At 36.4% G+C, this 23,489-nt stretch overlaps 1 protein-coding gene across 1 annotated transcript; it reads left to right on the top strand.

The window, feature by feature from the left end:
- Positions 1-730: 730 nt before the first annotated feature.
- On the top strand, positions 731-22,328 carry LOC126811437 (lysosomal alpha-mannosidase). The gene is made up of 26 exons (XM_050537039.2): positions 731-928; positions 2,147-2,249; positions 3,147-3,320; positions 5,437-5,630; positions 6,344-6,452; positions 6,661-6,761; positions 6,977-7,048; positions 7,166-7,282; positions 7,506-7,709; positions 8,585-8,657; positions 9,108-9,147; positions 9,780-9,849; positions 10,388-10,507; positions 11,361-11,477; positions 12,136-12,265; positions 12,742-12,827; positions 14,208-14,441; positions 15,370-15,488; positions 16,692-16,793; positions 16,963-17,050; positions 17,811-17,897; positions 18,477-18,561; positions 19,422-19,567; positions 20,116-20,289; positions 21,157-21,289; positions 22,114-22,328. Exons 1-26 carry the CDS (start codon positions 833-835, stop codon positions 22,233-22,235), a joined length of 3,096 nt encoding a protein of 1,031 aa, XP_050392996.2. The 5' UTR covers positions 731-832; the 3' UTR covers positions 22,236-22,328.
- Positions 22,329-23,489: the final 1,161 nt, after the last annotated feature.

Here is a 23,489-nt window from a genome sequence, read left to right as displayed (position 1 = left end):
CAATATATTGTCGTGTAATTGTCAAGTTTTCCTTCCCATACATGTGTATCCGGGACCTCCGAACGATAAACAATTGAATATAAATATTTTTGATGTTATCTACCTTTTATTTTGAAAAATCATAGGTTTGTAACAGGAAAAATCAAATAACTACTTATAAAACAAATACGATGATAACACTGAACCAGTAAAGACAGATCGTTCGTTCTTGCGTAGGGTTTTACGTCCGCTCCCAGCTTGGGGGATATCGCATTTTCATCAATGCTATGATCATGTCTAGGCTAGGTTTTAATATCTGCCCGAGATATACTAAATTAGGCCACGGTTTCTGGCTTCCCAAGTAATTAAAATCAACAAAGGAACGCACACGGCGGAGTCTAGCGTCGTCGTCCGTAAAGATTGGCAAAGTGAAACAATACAGTCCTGTCCTGGATCTCGCTTCGGTACCGTTGGCGTTGGCTATTGAGATTACTTCTAACTGTTACCAATGGAAGCGCACAGTCAAAAGAAAGACATCCCCGTGTCATGATAGAGCCATTGCCGAATGGAACCTATTCTAGGATGTTCCTCGGCGCATATGCCATGTTAATAGATCGACATGTCCGTGTTCTACCATCTCGCAAATGCTGTCATAATATATACATTGTACAATGAGACAAAAGTATCGCACTGGGTTTCGTATAAAGGTATTTCAAAGGATAATAAATATTATCTTTGTAGGGTCAAGGTCGACACCTTTGAATCAGCCTACTGTTACGCTGATAGATATTCATTTATAGTGTCAGCTTTTGATAAAATGACATGCGAAGATTTCCCAAATAATTGATCAGTTATGAATAATTATTTCTGCATAATAGCACTGATTTTGTACAATGTCCATGGCGCACCGACAGACTTATTTCACAGTGCTCTGAAGTGTGGTTACGGGGTAAGTTTATGTTTTAATTCTAAAACGAAAGTAGTTAACACAGTGTAAAATGTTTGGGCCATTTACCGTTGTAAAACAAAACGAGAAATTTCATTATTGTAGAATAATGCACGTTTCATCACATCTTTCTTTCTATATAAAATAAACAGCTTCCATTTGATGATATCACATGTGAGACGAACGAGTTTCCTGGTGTAATCTACGGTGAATCATCGTTGCCAATACATATTAAACATTTTCGTTTTTGCAACGCGAAACAACTTCCATTCCGATAGCGAAATGGAGATTATAATTTATTGCCTGCAAAATCTGGTCTTAATGTTGATGTAATATCATGTATCTGGTACATTATAATAGTGAGTGAAGGGGGATCGCACTACACGCAAACAGAACCAATAAGACAAACCTTCGTTCAAGACATTGCAAGAAAATATTAAAAAAAATATCAAATCAAGTGAATGCAGGTATAATCTCAGATAGTGAATTCTGTCATATTTCCTACTATTACAACGATATCGTATCGAAAGGTTGTTATTACTTATTATCTAGTTCAATACGCAACCTGATTTTATACTGGCTATTTTAAAATAGGATAATACTGAATAGGTTAGTTCATACAGTGGAACTATTTTCCCACATTGTACCGAATGTTTGTTCAAATTCATTGGACTAGTTAATCAAGGTTGGCTAGTAACCATGTGAAACACGAGATGTTAAATGTGTTAACATTTATTGTGTAGAGTTGGAATCCCTTAAAAGGATGGGGTGGCAAATATAAAATGTATTAGTTTTAATCTAGTTCAAGGTGGGATAATGTAATCTTTATCGATATTTATTTGCGAGAGTTGTAACCCTGATAATGATGTTGGAGGGGGGGGGGGGCAAATGTACAAGTATATCAATATTTGTTATTGGACAGTTGTAATCCGGTTAAAGATGGGGTGATCAAATTATCTAAATCAATATTTGTTGTTATAGATTTGTAATCCGGTTAAATATGGGATGATACATGTAATCTATATCAATATGTGTTCTTGTACAGTTGTAATCCGCTAAAGGATGGGGTGATTAATGTAATCTATATCGATATTTGTTATTGTAGAGTTGTAATCCGATTAAAGATAGAATGATAATTGTAATCTATATTAATATGCCTTGTTGTAATCCAGTTAAAGATAGGATGATAATTGTAATCTATATCGATATTTGTTGTTGTAGAGTTGTAATCCGGTTAAAGATGGGATGATAAATGTGCACCTGGTACCACATACACACGATGACGTTGGCTGGTTAAAAACAGTAGATCAATATTATTATGGAGGTTTTAAAATTTATTATTCTTAAAATAATACTAATTATCCGTTAACTTTAACTATTAGTTGTCTTGGAATACGACATATATAAAGTCATGTGTTTAAATATACTACAGTACTACAAAAGCTCGTTCGCTATGTGAACTACTCAAATTGCCTCAAATTGTTTAAATACGAAACATTTGGATACAGCCGCGACCTTTGTGTCTACATCAGCAAAGGAAATAAAATTTTGTGAAGATGTAAACTTTAACTTTTATATTACTGCCACATTTTCAACTGTACGTGTGACCTTCAAGTTTATCATTTCTGTTGCGTTGTCACTTTATTATCATTTAATATCAGCTAAAATCTCGATATCAGTTAAACATTCTCAAACGTAAATGGTGGACTATGTATTGATGATAACGTTGTTTGCCTTTGTGTTAACAGTTTGTTTTATAAATTCGAAACCAATGCTCAGATTCGGCCAATATTTTACATCAAAGCTATTAGAGCAATAACAAGAAATGTTTAATATTCCAACGGGCCTCTATGTTTTAGTTAGCTTTTTCATTAACAATACACTAACAAAGGGAGGGGTGGTGGGGAATGGTTAGCGCGTGCGCGCTGTTATCAAAAGGTCTGTCATTGAGTCAAATGGCGTGGCGTTGTTCCGATTCCCCGGTTGTACGTAACAAGGAGTAGGGTCGCCTGTCCAACCTTGTGGGTTTTCTTCGGGTCCTCCGGTTTCCTCCCACTGCTAAAAACCCCTACGCGCAAGCGAATTATTGAATAAAATTGAACCAGATGTTAGTCTCGAAATAACCTAGTTTGTGTCGAGTGGACTTTAAACCCAATTTCTCTCTATCGCCCACAAAACCAAAGTAGTCCCTACTAAAATATTACATGTCCAAATTTTTCAGATCATAATGATATCGCATTGGCGGGAGTACAATATATCCTAGATTCCGTTATTCCACAGCTAGTCAGTGATCCATCTAAAAGATTTATTTATGTAGAAATAGCATTTTTCTCAAGATGGTGGCGAGAACAGACGGACAGTATGAGACACGTTGTCAAGGGACTAGTAGCAGAAGGTATAAATACAGCTTATTATGTTATTTTGGTTATGTCGGTTTCCATGCAAAGTGATATCGAAGTGATTGGTTTCTGAACCAGTCGTTGGCTGGCTGTATATGGGTCCACGCTCAAAACCGGCGAATAGGTTATAGACACCTAGCTTAAAGCCCCAGTTCCAGTGTGGCTAGTAGTAACATGTTATTGTTTTGTCACAGTAATAATAACACTTCTCTATATTCTTAGCTAGTTACTTAATAGTAAGTGCAGGAGGACTCCAAAACAAACCTGCGAACAAGATAAACTGCGTAGACAATGCCAGAAATAATCAACAAATATCAAATCAAGTGAATGGATCGGGAATCATGTCAAATCTCCAACGTATATGTTTATACGTGCATGGATTAAGTACTCTATCTAATATATAACTCTTCAAAAAAAAGTAGGGGATACGGTATTCAGAAACAATACAAAACGGCGGAAATGCACTGCTGTTTTTATTAGAGGTAACCAGTGTATGTTAATAACTGGCCAATTGCCTACACAGGAACATAAATAGTTCATATGGGCGGCTTATCTGACGGCCCCATTTCACTCGCAAAGAGATACACTGTCAAAAGTGAAAATGGACGTTTTTGATTTTTGTCTTAATAATGAGTAATTGCTCCACCAATCCCCAGACATTCAGGAATTCGTTGTGGCACGCTCCTAATCAACCGTCCAATCACGATTTGAGGCAATTTGACCCACTCCTCTTGCAGTGCCACGGCCAATTCTTGCAGTGTTGTCGGTTAACATTGACGCCGACGAACAAGTCTCCCGATCATGTCCCAGACATGCTTTATAGGGGAAAGGTCAGGACTCATGGCTGGCCACGGCACATGGACAATATGGTGACGCTGGAGGTAGTCAGTCAAGACACGAGCGCGGTGGGCACTGGCATTATCATCTTGAAAGATGAAACGTCGACCTGCACATTGAGCAAAGGGCAGAACTATCGGTGCCAGGATGTTGTCACGGTAGTACACACCCGTAACCCTTTATTGTACAATATGCAAGTCCGTTCTGCCTGTCATGGTGATTCCTCCCCACATCATAACAGACCCACGCCCGAATCTGTTTGGCGTTAAAGTTAGCATGACGCTTATTTACACGCCTCCAAACGCGAGCACGCCTATCGATCAAATTCAGAGTAAATCTGTTGTGTGAGACTGTGAGAGGATATCTGACAATTCATAAAAAGAATTGACTACCACTAGATAAGATAACACGAAAGAAAAACAGAAAAAGTCCGTGCATTACCATGTTTTTATAAGGTATTGAATGAATATAAACACCCGTAAATGTACGGACTGTTTCTATTTTTCTCGTGTTCTCTTATCTAATGACATACAATTACTTTATTGAACTGTCAGGTATCCTCTTACAGTCCCATATAACAACTTTTGGTCTTCGAAGGAATTATTAGTGAGCAGAAATTCGGCCGTGTATCTGTTATAACTCGTCACATTAGTCAGTTATATAGAGAGATGACTCGTGTTTTCCTTTGGCGTTCGTCACTTCCGATTCGGGAAACCTGTATTACTCCGCTATCGTAGCAATGATCTCTGTGTTAGAATTATATTTGGAATGTGTTTAACCAGCTCTATCACATATCTGATGATGACTGGCACCAATATTGTCCTTTAAGCATGTTGGCTACTGCTCGCTGTGTAGAACCCATTTTAAGCATGCCAACATCACGTAGACGTTCATCATGTTGAAGACGTCTCATTTCAAATTAAACGTAACACACTAAAGCAAAGATACGCTAAAAGGTAAATCTTATGCAAGAACCGATAGGAAAGCAAACATGGATAGGATAAACCAGCACGCGGCAGTGTTCATTAACCCTTCCTTGAAGTGTCAAATTTGACAATGAACCCTCCCACTTGTATGGCGCTATTGCGTGTCGCACGTGCATACTCTCAAAGCATTCAAGTGGCCATGACTATTTATCATATCACAACGTGCATAGGTATTTGCATTTCAATATCCCCTACATTTTTTGAAGAGTATATAATTGTGAACTGGGGGGGGGGGGGCATGGCGATATGTACCATTATTGCGAACTTCACATCTCTATTTCAATTTCAGGGCGTTTAGAGTTTATTTTAGGAGGATGGTCAATGGACGATGAAGCGACCACTCATTACAATGCGATCATTGATCAGCATACTCTTGGTTTTGACTTTCTGCGTCAAAACTTCCAGGACTGTGGTCGTCCTAGGGTAGCCTGGCAAATCGACCCCTTTGGTCACTCAAGAGAACAGGCCTCATTATTTGCCCAGGTAAAAAAGATGTAGACCATATTTTACAACCTCAAGTCTATTTAATAATATGATGTGTACTGAAATAGGGCTTAACCATGAATACGTGGCAATGCAGTGAAATATGATGGGATTTTTCAAGAACAGCTGAGTTTCCGAACAACACTTCGCTAATTTCAACTGAAAATAGTTCTTTTGCATGCATGCCAACGAGGGGCCTTCTCGGCAAACACCTCTGGTTAAACATGCATTATGCAAGAGCAAAATCTGCTTATTACAAGTCCTTCTTTAGACCTGAAATGTTATCTAAATTATCAATTAGACATTAATTAACTTATCCAGACCATAATAAACTCTCGATGCCAAGGCTTGCCTTCGATGTTGGCTGGATTAGATTCCTATATGCCGCTTAACGGCCATTGATAATTAAATCAAAACAGTGGACTATCGAAACTATTCTGTTTATATTAATGATTTTAGTAATGATGACCGAGACTATGCGAAAATTTCACCCACCTTCGTTCTCGGCTCATAGTGGATCAATTTGACTGAAATTTTCAGCAAATTACCTTTACACTATCTAGTTTTTAACTATTATAGCGAGAACTGCCATCTCTTTATCTTATCTCCCATAATGTATCTTTAATGAACCAATAAAATAACATAAAAGACGATATATGTTTTTGAAGTCTGATCATTTCGTGGGTTTTGTAATTAAACACCGATTTTTACAGATGGGATTCGATGGTCTTTTCTTTGGACGACTCGATTATCAAGATAAAGCAAACCGACTAAACAAAAAGACAATGGAAATGATATGGAAAGGGAGTCCTAAAAATCTGGGTGAGTTTTATTTTAGATCTTAGTAATAATATTTACCATCAACTATTGAGAACTTTCAGAATTTATCATTCATTCAACCGTCCAATATTCGCCTTTTCCTTAATATTAAATTATGTAATCTATTGAGAACATACCTTCATGGAATTTTTTGAAATACAGTCTGAAAATTCTATGACGATTTGGGCTGATATTGTTCTTCTCATTTTAGGACAAACATCCGAGCTTTTTACGGGTGCTTTGTTTAATCAATATGGCCCACCTGCTGGATTTTGCTGGGACTTTGATCATTGTGATAGTGGCCCAATTATGGTATGGTAATAAATTTAAATATAATTGTATTAAAATACTTACATTTATTATTATTGTGACATTAAAATGTTTTCATAAATTTACAATGTTGAAATCTATTGGAATATTGTTTGTTATGTTTGCCAACTTTTGCCAAGACTGTCCATTATTACAAGGTTAAATTTGGTGAATGTATTATTTTAATAACAATTTTTACTAAATTTAATTTTTAATAGGATGATGAACGCCTCCATGACTATAACGTGCCTACAGTATTAGCAGATTTGTTTAAAGCAGTTAGTGACCAGGTAGGTGGAAGTCATCATCATCACCTTCTTCATCATCGCTATGTTTTTAGTATTATAATTATTTACCACTCATCATCATCAAATCCTGATATAATTGTTCATGTTCTACCATTTCAGGCAGATCACTATCAAACGAAACATATTATATGGACAATGGGTTCAGACTTTCAGTACGATAATGCCAATGTATGGTACAAAAACATGGATAAGTTAATCAAATACGCAAATGCTCTGGTAGGTGAATAAACATTTGGTACATTTTCCGGTTCTAACAGGATATGACGGCCTAAAGAAAGCAACCATCTTCTAAATGCCATTAAAAGATTTTGATATTTTTGTGTATGTTTATATTCCATAAGACATTATTGTAAAGACATTATGTATGCAGTCTTTTTAATATCGGTTTTAATTTAGAAACCAATATTTAAAAGATGATATTTTATATTTTAATATATAGCAAGCTAATGGTAGTACTATAAATCTGTTATATTCCACACCATCATGTTATTTGGATCAATTGAATAAAGCTGGTTTAAAATGGACAACAAAGGAAGATGATTTCTTCCCTTACTCTAATGATGCTCACAGTGTATGGACAGGCTTCCTTACTAGTCGACCGACATTAAAATTTTACGTCAGGAGAACTAATAATTTTCTCCAGGTAAGAGCAATACACTCGTGAAAATATAAAACGGAATTTAATTTCTAAGATATCAATAATCAAGGGAAGAACGCTTGATTTGTCTTCTATTGATAAACGAAGCCCATTAAAGATGCATTATGTAAAGGCTAAATCTACCCATTGCAGTTCTATCCATTGTTATATATATGAATTATTATTTAGTCATTTATTTACATGACAACCCCATAATCAACTCTCAAGGCAATCGGATTGGATATATATTAAATGAATTAGAACATCTGTGCCATTTAATAATTTAACGTTCAAATGGGTAATCGAGACTTTGTTTACTATCAAGACTATTTAGGCTGCATCTTGTCCAAACTTCTAACAACATCCATAACTTGGCTCGGCAAAAGTAATTTGATTGATTCATTTTTTTTTAAAGAAAATCCATCTGTAGACTATGATAGCAAGAGCTATTTATCTAAATCTTACTTACTTATCTTACATATAAAGGAGAGAGAGAGAGAGAGAGAGAGAGAGAGAGAGAGAGAGAGAGCGGTGGCTCAGTAAGTAAAGTTCTTTCTTGCTAATCAGTATTTGTCGGGTTCGCTTCCGGTGTATTTCCCTGCGCGGTTTCCATTTGTCAGTGGCCCAGAAGAGCCTGACAAGGACAGATGTCTAGTCGTTCGGGTGGGTAGAAACCCTTAGGTCCCACGTAGACATTGGCGTACACGTGAAAGAACTCTTGGCAGTTGCAATCAGAAATAAATGTACTCACTGGCGTGCACTTAAAAAACCTTGGGAGTTGGAATTCGGAATAATAGTAGACCCTAGTGCCTTCGTTAGCCCATTCGGTGCAGAAAGGTAGGACGTTAAACCCCATTCCATTTCACTTCATTATATTTCAGGTTACAAAACAAATGGATGCACTGGCCATGTTAGAAGATACAGATAATAGTACTTATAATATAAATATTTTAAGTACGTATAAGAACATTTATATCTTTATTAAAAGAACGCGAGTTTTATTATGGACTATATTTTAGTTAAAATAAGGCGAACAATTTTGAGTAAATTCTTAACTTGCTTTATGAACTTGGGGCCAGATCTTTCATTATTCAATTTTGACGTCATAACAGTGGGCTATTGTTGATAAGAGAATCTTCAGGAAACGACATTGCTTTTTGGGGGCATGCTTAAATATACTATAAGTTACCTATAGTCTGAATTGCTTTGGGTATAGTGTTTTAAGTTTTAAGTGTTAATGTAATGTTGTGAAAGAGTAACGTAATTTACAGTAGATCGCTGAATATTTGATAATTTTCCTTGCTGTAAAGCCAAAAAGAGACCGGATCTATTAACATCTCTCTAAGTGATACTAATAGAACAAATTTAAATCAAAATTTAACGTCCTCGATATTCTTTTTTCAGAGGAAGCTATGGGTGTTGCTCAACATCATGACGCAGTATCGTAAGTTTAAATCTTAATTTCCTTGTGTCATAATTTTCTGGCGGATGTATAATAACTTTATGGTAAACTCGGAGTAATAACCACTAAATATATGTAATGTTCTTCATAGGTCATAACTTTGATTAAGACAAAATTAAAATGTGAGATTGGATGGATGTATCCCTTGTGTTATTGCCTTCAACTAGTTTCGTTTTATGATTACGGGTATAACAGTTTTAATGCCCAGACACTTTTATTTCTCGTGTAAATAAAGGAGGGTATGTCATTTTAAAGACACATTTCCTTAGTATTTGAAAACAAATGTTCAAATTACCGGAGAAATATATCTTTCAAGATACTTCACGATACGCGATAGAACAGTGTATCAACATGAAATGCCCAGATATCAACGGCCCTGATAATGGTTGACATTCGGTACCAATTAACCAATTTCATTCATGTGCAACGATATCAATTTTCCACGTCTCTAGAAATGTCATACTTTCAGATAAAAATGAGAGGAAAAGAAGATGACTTGAAATAAAATTGAATCATGTGTTAGTCCCGAAATGACCTAGTTTGTGTCGAGTGCACGTTAAACCCCATTTCTCTCTCTCTATCGCCTGTCATTTGCTTGTATTTCTTATTACCAGAGGAACAGAGAAACAACCAGTGGCCTATGATTATGCTACAAGATTAGCGAATGGTGTCAACGAATGCCAGGTCAGTTATTACTATGTGTTTAAGAAATCTTCGATTATCCATGCAAACACTGGACGCAGTATGACTATACTGGACATCATGAAGCGCGATATACGGTTATATATGGTTTCTGAATTGTTTATTTAAAATAGTTCCCCTGATTAAATAGTTCCATTGTACAGCGCAGTGGACCATCACAACTTGTCCCCGGGTCCCTTCATTTGTTCTGATATTGGTTGATGTGTATGTGTAGTAGTGGACATAATGTCTTGTCCGTAGGTTTTGTCCTATGTAATTGTTTATGTGTGACGCGGTCCTCCTGCACTTATATAGCTAGTTTGTATTAAATGGCTGGACGTTAACCCCAAGTTATCAGTCTCTTCCTGTGAAATACACAGACTAATTGATTAATTGGACATGCTACCCCTATAAACCCGAGATGAAATAATGCGATTTTTTTTAGATGTATCTGAAACATATTTATGCTAATTCTGCGCATCTTAAATCTCTGATTATTTCGCAAATTTTACCAGGATCTGTATTAAATTTTGAATTTCAGAAAGTTATCAATGATGCTTATGGTAAACTAATGCCACTAGGGAGCCAGAAACCACCGGGTCACCAATTCTGTACTCTGTTAAACATTAGTTCTTGTTCTGTTACAGAGAATAATAAAATGGTAAGCTTAAGTAATCTTCTTTGACAGCCTTGAAGAAAAGTATACTAATACGGGAGCGGCAGTGGCTGGGTCACTAGTCTGGAGATCCCGGGTGGTTTTCCGTAGTCAGCTGTGTAGGACAGAGGGTGGGGGTGGCTGTATAACCTAGGTCCTGTGTGTACACTGGTGTGCGCGTAACAGGACCCTTGACAGTTGACATTCGAAAAAAAGAGTAGGCCGTAGAGCCGCTGTCAGAGTAATACCCCCCCCCACATAGCACACTGCATAGCTTATACTGATCTTCATTAACCAGCAGAATAATTAATAACTAGCAGCAACAGTACAATTGTGTAATACCCCTTTGTTAAAGTATATCCAAGTACTTTAGTAATAAACAGTTGAGGTTTTTATAATTTTGTTTTTGGTGATGATTGATTGTCAGTATATTAAATAGACAAACTGTAGTAAATATGTAAATTAAAACAGTGTATTACAAATCTGATTTCTTTGAAAGTTCTTTTCAGCAGCAAAGGGTAATATTTCGACGTTGAAGATGCGTACAGGTATATCTATATACTGTCAACAGTTAGATTTGTTATACGCCCACGTTAAAATGTAATCGTATATCATCGTCGTCCCACGCCGTCCGTCCTTCTATGGGTCTATCTACATTAAATATATATGTGTCATTTTCATTGCGACGAATACAATTACAACGAGCTACTCATGTTCTTGATTATGTTATAGAATCTCGTCAATGCTCCAATTATGTTCCACGGTGTACAATTGTTGTGTTTTATGTAGCTAAAACATGTGGCCACCTTTATTGACTAATCGAACAACATATATTTCAAAAGATTTAATGTATGTTTAGTTTCAGTTGCACATTTACAACCCGATAGCTAGACCAGTCGAGTATTATGTTAAACTACCTGTTGTTGGTAAACTATATTATGTTATTGGACCAGACGGCATAGCTATTGAAACACAGGTACGTAAAGAAACACGGGTAGGTTAAGAAAGAGAGAGAGAGAGAGAGAGAGAGAGAGAGAGAGAGAGAAATGGGGTTTTACGTCTATTCGACACAAACTAGGTCATTTCGGGACTAACATATGGTTTTAATTTTATTTCAATAATTTGCTTGCGCGTAGGGGTCTTTAGCAGTGGGGGGAAACCGGGGGACCCGGAGAAAACCCACGAGGTTGGACGGGTAGGTTAAGAAACATGGATACGTAAATGGTAATCCTTCAAATATAATATACATGTAAATAATTATCGGTTCAAGAATATTTATTTGAAATCTATTAAAGACTAACTGCTTAAAGATTTTTGACAAGAAATTATGTTCTGTTAGTCGAGGGATGCTTGTTTTTAGTATGACGTCATATGGTGGGGCAGGCTTTCCCCAATTAAATAGAGTTAACCAAGACGTAACAAATTAACTCCTTGTCATAAAATAGACAAAGAAAAAATGCAGGAATTTTATAGGAATATTTTGATTGAAATATTTTACTCTTTTAAAAGCTTCTTCAAGTTCAGCCGATTATTCTTATCTTACAGTGCACGAGCTGAAAATTAAAAAGCGTCAATAAATTCGGTTTATATGATTTATAATCTAGACGATGCCGATTCCGTTTTACATGTTTCAGGTATTGCCAATATCTCCTGACACAATGAGGATACCAGAAAGGAATGGATCATTGGCGACAAATGAGTTGATCTTTCCTACAACATTACAACCTTTAGGTTTTACAACTTACTTTATTCAAATGGGAGCAGGTAATTCTCTATTTAGAAGTTTTTATTTGTATTGTGTGAGGTGACTTGAATTGACGAAAACAATAGAAATTCTCTGCAGTTTTTTTGTTACTGTTTTGAAGCTTTCAAAAGAATTTCCATAGAATCCAAGTGGACTTTGATTATAAAGAAAATAACTCTTTGGCAGTTTATTTTGAAATTTGAATAGTTCACAATAAAAACCACAATCTGACGCAGCGAAAAGCGAAAAATGTTACAAGGATTGCACACATGCCCGATTATAACATTTCAAAAAATAAATACAAGGTATCGATATCAAGAACAATAACTCTGTACATAATTGATATGCGGCTCATAAAGTCATGTGATAGGACATCCAACAGCAAGTTTGAAAACATTTGAACAAAGCTGACTTTCCAATGGATTACTACAAGGAATTGGAAGTGTATAGACTCTAGTCATGGGTCATTAATAATATGTGATTTATTTTTATACAGATGAAAAAACAAAACAAAACCATGCTACCAAAATAAAACACCTTTCAAAATTAGGGGACGGTGACGACTTCGTTCTAGAGAATCTGGTAATAATTATTAATTATACATTCATCTGTATATTGTAGTTAGAAAATGTGTTTCAACATAAATAATAACTTGTTTGCTTTATTGGCTAACAGCATTCAATTTATTTAGACCACAACGAAACAAATACATGGAGGACCGCCGATATATATCATAATGTCTAGCATGGGTCAGGTGACGGGATTCCGATCCAAAGCTTGTACGTGACAAGGAGTGGGTCGACTGCCCAACTTCGTTGGTTTTCTCCGGCTCCCCCTTAAGACATTTACGCGCATGCGAATTATTGAATATTTTAATCCGGAATTAAGCTAGCTTTTGACGAGTGGATGTTAAATCCAATTTTTCTCTCGCACCCACACACACGGCTTTGGGCTTAGCAATGTGAAATTTAAAAAAATATATACCGATATATGCAAGTCGATTTTAACTAGGTCAGAAGTGACATTAATTTTTATCTTAGATAAATCTAGCTTATGGTGAAATTTGTCTAGATCCAAACTGTTTAGATAATTTATTTTAAATGTAAATGGATTTTTTGCCATATTTCAATAGGCCTTATATACGTTGAAGTTAAAGAATTTTATTTTGATCAAAATAGGCCTATTTACCAAGTGCTTTTAAGTTCCGTAGCTAGAACATTGGCTTAGTAATATGAAATAAAATAGAAAAAAAATAAATATACATTTGCAAGTTGATGTTAACTACCCAGAAGTGATATTATTTTTTATTTAGTCTAAAGTCATAACGTTTCCACAGACGCGATGCCGATTGTCTGTTATAGCAGCAGACCTTATTATTTATTACACCATAGATGGTTCATCTTATTTTTTTTATCAATGAAATATTAATATCATTGCAAATTTCGACAGCTATTCTAATGAAGACACATGCGGACTTAGCATAAGGCTGTGATGTTCGAATTCAAACTTTTATAAATCGGCTATCAAAGTCCTAGCTAGGCCTACCAATACTGTTGTTGAAAGGGCGCCTAGCTCTCATTCCATGACCATTCTACCGTTATCTCTATTACTACACACAACAGGACAGCACCAAGTGATCATGATAAATAAGCAAACATATGCGTATCAAATGAATGAGAATCTGCAGGCTTCTTACTGTTACTCTTTATCATATTCCCGCCTTCTGTCTGAACCGGATATTAATGCTGGTATGTTATCTAGATTGGACATGCGCGCGGTCTTAGTTAATATATATATATATATATATACGTCATTATGTCAGGGCATAATTTCTTTCAGTGCACACAGTATGGCGCATCCCCGTCTTCGTTAGCCCGGATGGCGCAGAAAAGTAGGACGTTAAACCTTATTTCATTTCACAGCACGCTAGCGTATTACTAAAATATATTTTTCTTATTTCAGTTTATTTCTCTGACATTTGATATTCAGACCGGAAGACTTAAAAATATAAAGAACAAGCGGAAGAATATTTCTGTTAACATGACTCAAGAGTTTCGATACTATTACGGTTTTGATGGAAATGATTCAAAAGACGAGCTTCAACCCTCTAACTCATATATATTCCGCCCTAATGGTACACAGAGTTATAACTGCTCTACCCCTTCTCTGACTACTAAAACATATTATACTGAACCGGTAATATTTTTATAACATTTACATCGCCATCTATTTCAATTTTGAAGCCACGGTAGCTATAGCTGCGTTTACTCGTGGCCATAATCAACTTGGTGTTCAAGACATTGCACCGTTGGCAGGCACACTAAATGTGGAACTCTTTACAACACAGTTAAAAATCATGAAAAAATGATTTGATGCTTATCTTCAATGAGTCAGCAGTCTCACCAATACGAAATGGGACGAAAGCAAATAGTCACATTGTTAAGACATAATATACAGCTTTGGTAGTATTGCAAGTTAACAGGGGAAAGGTGTCAAAGGGTCAAATTTAATACAAAAGCATGCGCAAAAATCCGTACCTGGAACCATCCTGAGACCGGATAGTGTTTACTCTATGAAAAATTAACCGTTCCATTCTCTGGAGCGCTACTGGTACGCTTAAATTTTGTAATGTAGATTTGGTTAATGTGAGTATACACTGGCTCACTAACCAAGAGGTGTCCGTGATGGGCGACACAGTTACTGGGGAATTCAGAGCCTGGATGTAGAATAGCCAACCTCCAAGCCGTTTTCAGTGATTTTGGTATATGCATACTTTACATTGTGCACTATGTATGCATGCAATCATATCTGTAGGATATAAAACAATTATTTCATATATTAAAATAGAATAAAAAGGGCTACAAGATTGGCCCGTTTTAGGAATTTTTCTTCCAATGAATACACTCCATTCCATCATGTAAAAGTCTCAAGTTTTTGTATGTTTTTTTTTTTAAATAGATAGTCGAAACATAGGGGAAGGGGCGTTTTAGTATGTTCCAGCTTACCGCCAACCCTCAGATTCTAGTTATCTGAGATTGGTTAATTCTATATGTAATCAACCAATGATATAATGTTTAAAATATATAAAATAATTGAAGTAATAATTGAAAGGTCTTTTTAATAGGGAGAATTGGTTCAGGAACTGCACCAGACCTTTAGTCCCTGGGCTACTCAAACAATTATTCTATATGAAAATGCCAGATTTGCTGAGTTCCAGTGGACCGTTGGACCCATACCGATAGAGTAAGTCTCCTTTAGTGCGCTATTTGATTTACAATCTAGGCAAGATTCACCTATCTGTGGGCTCTGGACCCAATTAATCAGTGGGCCCTCTACATTTATAAAAATGTTGGCATGTTGCTTGTTCCTGTTGTTCATAGTGTACTTAGATATGGTGTTACACATATCGTCTGCACAGAAAACATTTTACCAGCTTAAGGTGGTACTATAAAAAAACAGGGAAACTGGATCAGGACCTCTTCCAATTTGGCTATGACTTCGCTTGGTAATCTGCATCGGGTTCTTTATTCTTAGCAAAATAATCATTTCATATGAACTAACGTGTATAGTAAGACCACGCCAATTTAAAATTGTGTTATCCGGGAACACCTGAAAATCATGCCTCCAATTTATTCAAATATTAATAAAAGAACATCGCACACAACAATTGTGTGGGTCATTTATTAACCAAGAACTCTAATAACTTATATTTCAATTTTATGGGGGGGGGGTGTTAGATGGCCGTATGGTTAGCACGAGCGCGGTATCATAAGGTTACACTTTTAGGTTCTTTGCATCCGTTCTGGATGGCAACACTAGTTTAACTTCATATAATACTTTTATACTGGCATAGCTTGACTTGACACCCTTGTGTGTCAACTCCCAAATAACTTACCTGGCTCCTTACCGGTCTTAACTGAGACGCTCTCGCATTTTTAATAATCTCCTTGAATTCCTGCTTAAAACCCCATTTCTAGACAAATGATGATCAAGGAGATTATGCAACTGGCTATATTGCATCATAACTCAGACCAGGGGTAGTAACTAATGACTTCTACGTGGCAGTTGGCCGTGTCAGACAAGTGCCAGGGTCGACCATCTGTGGGTCATAATCTGATAAGGATGTTTTAATCGATTTCATGTATGGAAGTTGTTAAGTGACATGTTCCTGAATAATTTCAATTGTGAAACAGTGGTTTCGATTCGCCGATTGTACGTGACAAGGAGTAGGGTCGCATGTCCAACATCGTGGGTTTTCTCCGGATCCTCCGGTTTCCTCCCACTGCTAAAGACCCCAACCCGCAAGGAAATTGTTGAAATAAAATTGAACCATATGTTAGTCCCAAAATGACTTAGTAAGGGTCGAGTGGACGTTAAACCCCAGTCCTCTCCCTCTCGCTCTTTCAATTTTTGGGCCTAATGTGTTTTTGTAATCTTTCTATCTAGTGATAAATTGGGTAAAGAAGTAATCAGTAAATTTACAACAGATCTTAAGAACCAAGGTTTTTATTATACTGATGCTAATGGTCGAGAAATATTAGAGAGAAGGTAAGCATAACCCACTAATGTATAAATATCAAAGACAAATGTCGTAATTGATATTATCAATTGGAAAATCATCAGTTACGTCCCTTTATTTTTTGTAACATTCACATAGATAACGATTTTGGTTATTATTATTGTACTATTTTACTCTGCCATGTTTGTTGTTTTCTAGACGAAATCATCGAGATACCTGGGCGTTAAATTTGTCTGAACCAATAGCTGGCAATTATTATCCTATAAACAGTAGGATCTTTATACAGGTAAAAAATATTAAATCAAATTAAATGGGGTTTATCATCCTATTTTTCTGCATTAATCGGGGGTTATTCGTCGTCGAATTGCAATTACTAAGGCTTATTTTAGGTGTACTTCGATATGTACACAATACCTTGATATTTAGTCTAATCCGGAAAGTTTCTCCCCAGGAAACACACTGGGATATCCCAAGGATCTTTCACGGCCATCAACAGAATAGAAGCCAGTCCTTCTGTGTAGTGCAACTTACTCACTGGAGTTACACCCTCCCCCCCCCCTTCACTTTGTCGAAAACCTTGTGAATGTGAAGGAGGCTACAGTTTTTATCGGATTATTTTCATATAAGCATTGTGGTCATGAGAGAATGAACCCTATCCAGTTGCAGTGCTCCGCGATTTTACATTCCAGGGTTATCAACCCCCTGCTGAAATAAACCTTGTGGACACAAGTGATCCTACAGTGTTTAAGTGATTTTTTCAAATTTGATCTGAAGCATTGGGGTGATGCGCGGACGAACACTACCGTAGCAGATTTATTGCCCATATGCCGGATTTTAATTATTCAAATTTGGCTTAAATATGGGGGTCACGAGAGGAGGAACTCTATCGATATCCTACTTTCTTCGATATTTTTTTACCTGCCTGTTAACAAGGGATTCTTGTTGCCTAAATGACACATATAATAATTAAATGATTTATAATACATGTTAAATATATAAACAGAAAAATACAACTAACTCTATAGGGTGATTTATATATTTAACAGGACCAAACAGCCAATGTACAACTGACTATATTAAATGATAGATCTCAGGGGGGTGCAAGCATTCAAGATGGTGAAATAGAGATTATGGTATGTATTTGAATGTGACTTTATTTGGCACACAACAGATATTATGTGAATGCGAGAATTGCTATTATTGTTATTTCCACCATGCAGTAAATAGCTTCGCATTATAGAAACTTATGCAGCCCAAAGCTATCGTGAGCTTAAGATATTCTATTTTCGAATACAATTAAATGAAATGGAAGTTAAACGTCACACCTTTCTGTGCCAACCGCGCTAATAAAAACAGAAATAGCGTAAAATTCGAATTCCAATTGCCTACGGTTATTTTACCTGTACGCCAATTTGTACACAGGATTTCCGTCTTTCGTCCCATGCGAATGATTAGACAATGTTCCTTTTCAGACCTGCCGTCCTGAACCACTGACAAAGAGAGAGAAGCAACGCCGACAATCTCGAAGATCTTACTAAACCAACACCGGGATATAACCCGGAACCGCGATATTAGCGAGTCAGCAACTTACTGATTGAACCTTCCTGGCCCTAATACAGGATACGAAATGTTTGCGCTTCAGATATGTATGATGGACCTCTGTTTCTTATTTCTGTTATATTTTTGAGTTAGTCTGTTATTTTATAACACAGGTACACCGAAGATTATTAAATACTGTTAGTTTAGGAGAAGCGCTAAATGAAACTGGTTCAGATGGAAAGGGGCTTGTAGTTAGAGGTAAATATCAAACATTTACTTGAGACTTATTGTCTAATCTTTAAATCAATATTACATTTATTGAAAGTTTGGGGGGCTTTTGTGTGGTATTGCAGTCCACAAGGTTGACAACTAAGAATAAGTGATTTTAGTCAGTGTGTTTTAACCACAGGATTTTCACAAAATGCCTAAAATATGTTATGTAAACCGATACAAACAGTTCTCATTTGGTATATATGTTAATGCATCCAACTCAAGGTTATGTTATCCCAGGAATTTTGGGTGTGGTTTAAGTGATAATTTGCTAAGTTGCAAAACTGTTACAAATCTATGATGGATGAAAGGGGGAGTTAAAAAAATACGACCCTTCCCCCTCCCCCCGCCCTTCCCTGTTTTCTACGAAATGCACTAAATGGTGATATTGGATGAATCTAGCATAAATACGCTGAGCAGGTAACTGGTATCTTTCAGCAACATATGTTAACGAGCTCTGCTTGAAACATGGCCAAGTTTTCAATGGAATATTGCTGGCATACGGTGGAACCCTATGAAAACAATCGCCCCGTAAATTTCGTACAGCTTTGATGGGTTATCTTTTTATTCACATTAGAACATTTATGAAGGACAGGCGACAGAGAAATGGCATTTTATGTCAACTCTTTTGAGATTTAGAACTTAGTGTCAATGATGTGCCGGACGCTAATGTGTACACGGCTGTACCTCGACTTCTTGTCCTTCCTGAACGACTAGATATACGTTTCGGGATTCGAACCCGGGACATACTAGACGAGAATTCGCCTATCTGAACACTCGCACTACAAATGCCGCCCTGGGTGTCAGGTACACTAATAAGGTTCGTCTCTGGGTTTTGTTTCTTCCAGGTAGCCATTATGTATATTTGGACACCATAGAAGCATCTGCAGCTTTGCATAGAGAAAAGGCCGAAGAACTATTTATGGCACCGCAGATGTCTTTTACTACAGTAAAAACTAATTATAGTGACTGGAGTAAAAACTTTAGAACAATGGTATGAATTTTTTTTAGAGATTTATATTATTTGTGTTCCTGAGATTATCACAGGAGTTCCACAACGCTGCTATACTATAATAGACCTACTTTAGAAATGTAATACATTGGTATCTATATCCGAAATTTGATTCATCCTGAAGTATTAAATATGGAAGAAATTAATCAGAATTACACTTTCTTTTTTGTAATCTTTGGATACAAGCTTGCGATAATTGATAGCTCGCTTACATGTAGATTTCTAATTCAAAGGGGTACAGGGCGTAGTTCTATGCAGGATTATTCATGTTTGACTTGAATGTTCAGTAGATTTTAAACTCATAAACATTGTTGAAATAAAAATGTTCCATGACCACAATTGCTGTTTCATTCCGACTTACGTTTGAACGTTTAAAGCCGCCTATTTAACATGATATATCACGAATTTTTGTTTTGTCGTTTTCTAATATTAGAGATAGAGCTCATAATTATGTGTCTTTCTAGAATCCGAAATGCTAGTTCTAATGTTAAGCCTTCGTAAATGTAAACGTTTGGGTAAACTATTTTCAGTGGTCCGGAGTAAAACAAGCCTTACCACCAAATGTCCATTTGTTGACATTGGAACAGTTCGCTGGAACCGGTCCAGTGCCATCACAGAGTCAGCCATATTTGCTCAGATTAGAACATATGTATGAAACAGATGAAGATGCTACACTCTCTAAACCAGTCAATGTATCTCTTCAGGTAGATTATTGTTTTATTGGTTTAACCACACACGCTGGTTTGGAACAGTTGTTTATTATCTTGCCAAATGAGCTAAATGTGTATTCTTTGGAACCTAAAATAGATCAACACTTCTATTGTAATTTCTAATCGGGTTTGATCGTCGAAAATGCAGTCCAAATTAAATGGCAGTCACAATGAATGACGTTTAACCTCGTTAACGGGTGTGTACTGGTTTTGTAAAATTGTTGACTGTATTTTAAATATTTGATAGCAGCAACACATATTTTATATTTTCATGGTAAGTTAACAACATCACTATAGATTGGAATGGACTAATAATTGCTGTTGGTAATGTCGACGACTCTGGATCAAATTGAGTTAAAGCTTTACGCCTTTTAATTTTTCTGCTGGGATGGCACATCTTGAATCAATTAACTAACTAATCCGAGTAGGAAAATGGAGTTAGCATCAAATGTGTTCTAGATGATGGCTAATTCATAATAATACGACGAATGCTTATCTATATAATTATATAGTTATTATTCAAATATATGCACTTTCGGATGGGACGAAAATCATCAGACGAACTGTTTGAATTTGAAATAAGAATAGGCCGTAGCGCCGCTCTCCCGGCAAATATTCCCCATAGCACACTGTATTGTGTATGCCCGCCTTCATTAGCTCAGTCGTTGCAGAAAAATGGGATGTTAAACCCCATTTAATTCATTTCAAATATATTCAATGTGGTACAAAAAACAGTAAAAAAGACTCTTGAATGTTTTAGAGCCGCAGAGATTTGAGAAACGCCTCGAATTAAACATTCAGTATAATCTTCACGCCTAGTTATAATTGTGAGTGTAAACTGCTTTTGTTTATTGTTTTCAGGATTTATTTACAACATTTGAAATAACATCAGCAACAGAACTTACTTTAGGTGCCAATCTTCCACTAAGTCAACTACAAAGATTAAAATGGATGTCAGCTGATGACGTTGATACAGAACCAACCGATGATCAAGGTAAAATGAAATGATCAAGATCTATAGTACAGTGAAATCCCTCTATTAAGACCCGTTGTGGGGCTGATATTTAATGGTCGTAATAGTGAGACGGTGTTTCTACCGAGTTGGAATCGAGGGATGCAGACTTCATACAATCATTTAAAATACAGTCGTATACGAGACGGGGTAGTGATACTAGTTCTTGTGTTTTGGATTTGATAATCACAATCGTATTATAGGTCACCGGGAAAGGCAGTATACTGGGGCCCCTACCTATCCGTGTACAGGTTGGCGTGCTTGTAAAAGATCCTTTGGAAGATCCGAAATTTCCCTCATAGCACACCGCATGGCACATAATATGATTGCTTTTATTAGCTTGGTTCTTACAGACACATTAGGACATTTATTGCAAATGTATTTTGTTCTGTTTATTATCTGTCGATATTTGTTGTTGGGCGTTTAGGGCTGCATTATCTTATAAATAATTTCGAACATTTTCACATGCATGACAATTTCCTTCTAGGAAAGAATCGTGTAAAGAGGATAGCGTCGTGCAACTGTTTTCATGGAATCCAGAGGTAGAATCAGTGCGGTATAAGCTTCCATGCCAGACAGACATGGGGATTAACGTCCACTCAATTCAAACTAGTCATTTTGACAATATCATATAGTACAATTGTATTTCAATAATTCGCTTCAGTAGCGGGAGAAAACAGAAGAATCCGGAGAAAACCTACTCCTTGTCACACCTTCCCCACTGCCAGACCATTGTCTGTTATTAATGGAAACTTGATTATATTTTAGGATAAGAAATACATGTTAAAGTCGTCTTTTTATTCCAGATTCCTACCTAAAATACCAAAGATTAACACTAAGCGATTCACTAACTATTACCCTCAATCCGATGCAGATTAGGACATTACAGATAGAGATAAAAAGTCGACAACAATTTTTAAAAAAATGATAATATTTAATTATTATACTGGAGAAAAATAATTTATGTTATGAAATTGTACCTTTTTTATTACTGTTGATATATTAAAGTTAATGAACCTGTTGACTGTATTTATTGTAACCGTTGTTCCGTGAAAGACAAATTACTTAAATTACAACAATAACGGAAGTATTAATTGGCCAACTGCCCAAGGACATGAAAGGGGCATTCACGATGGCAAATTATAGAATGTACTGTTAAGCCCATATTTGAAGATACAGTATGAAAGAGCTAAATCTGCCCATTGCAGGTGTTTATTTTGACTTCAAATGTTATATACATGACACGCCCATAAGCAATAATTAAACCATCGGGGGTGGGGGGCGTTTTATAAAATGGGCTCTTTATCCGAATCTTACATAATGTACTTTTAATATGAGTTCGAAATAAGACAATGCTACTGGGGGATTTATTTGGGAATTGGTTTTATACCTAACAATGTTCTGCTTATCGTCCCTACTTTTTGTCATTTAACAAGCTTGGGACTGTAACCATATTACTTGACTCGGTGACAGACCTTATGATCCAAATCACACGCATAGAATATTCAGCCACCAAACAGACGTTGGAATCTAGAATCAGCATGGTCCATCTAAAAAAATATTTTCTTAAAGGTTTCATTCCTTGATGTTTCAAAATGAAACGACAACTGATGAGCCTACTATGTAAACGTTCTACCTTCTACAGTTAAGAGGTTTGTATACTTTGCCATGATACATGTATATCGCAACCTCTTAGGGATGTTCGCAGGGTCATTTACTTTAAGAGGGGTCTTTATAACAAATAAAGGAACAAAAATCAATCATTTTCCAAAAGTGGCAAACATATGGATGAAAATTCACATATCACTGCCACGGTGCTTTCAAAGGGAAAGTTTGTCCGGAGAACATCGCAACGGCCTAGACTGCCTTCGAGTCCCAGCGTACAGGTTGAAATTTAGCGTTATATGTACACGGCACACCCGAAGGACTAGACAATGCTTGGATCGAACCTGGGAAATCCTGGCTAGGGTATTGGGGGTGGGGGGTGGGTGCGTGTCGCAAGTAAGATTATATCCAATTACTTTATTATAGTGATTATTGTTTGTGCTGAAATAATAACTATAATTATTGTGTAATGTGATAGTACCAGGGACTTCTAAATAATTCGCTGCATGTGATTCAATATCAATGTCACCACCACAAATTTCGACTACTATTATTCTATATTTAATCTTCCTGAATG

Source organism: Patella vulgata, chromosome 2 (genome assembly GCF_932274485.2).
Source record: "Patella vulgata chromosome 2, xgPatVulg1.2, whole genome shotgun sequence".
NCBI lineage: Eukaryota > Metazoa > Mollusca > Gastropoda > Patellidae > Patella > Patella vulgata.
This window is presented reverse-complemented; position numbering and strand designations above follow the sequence as displayed.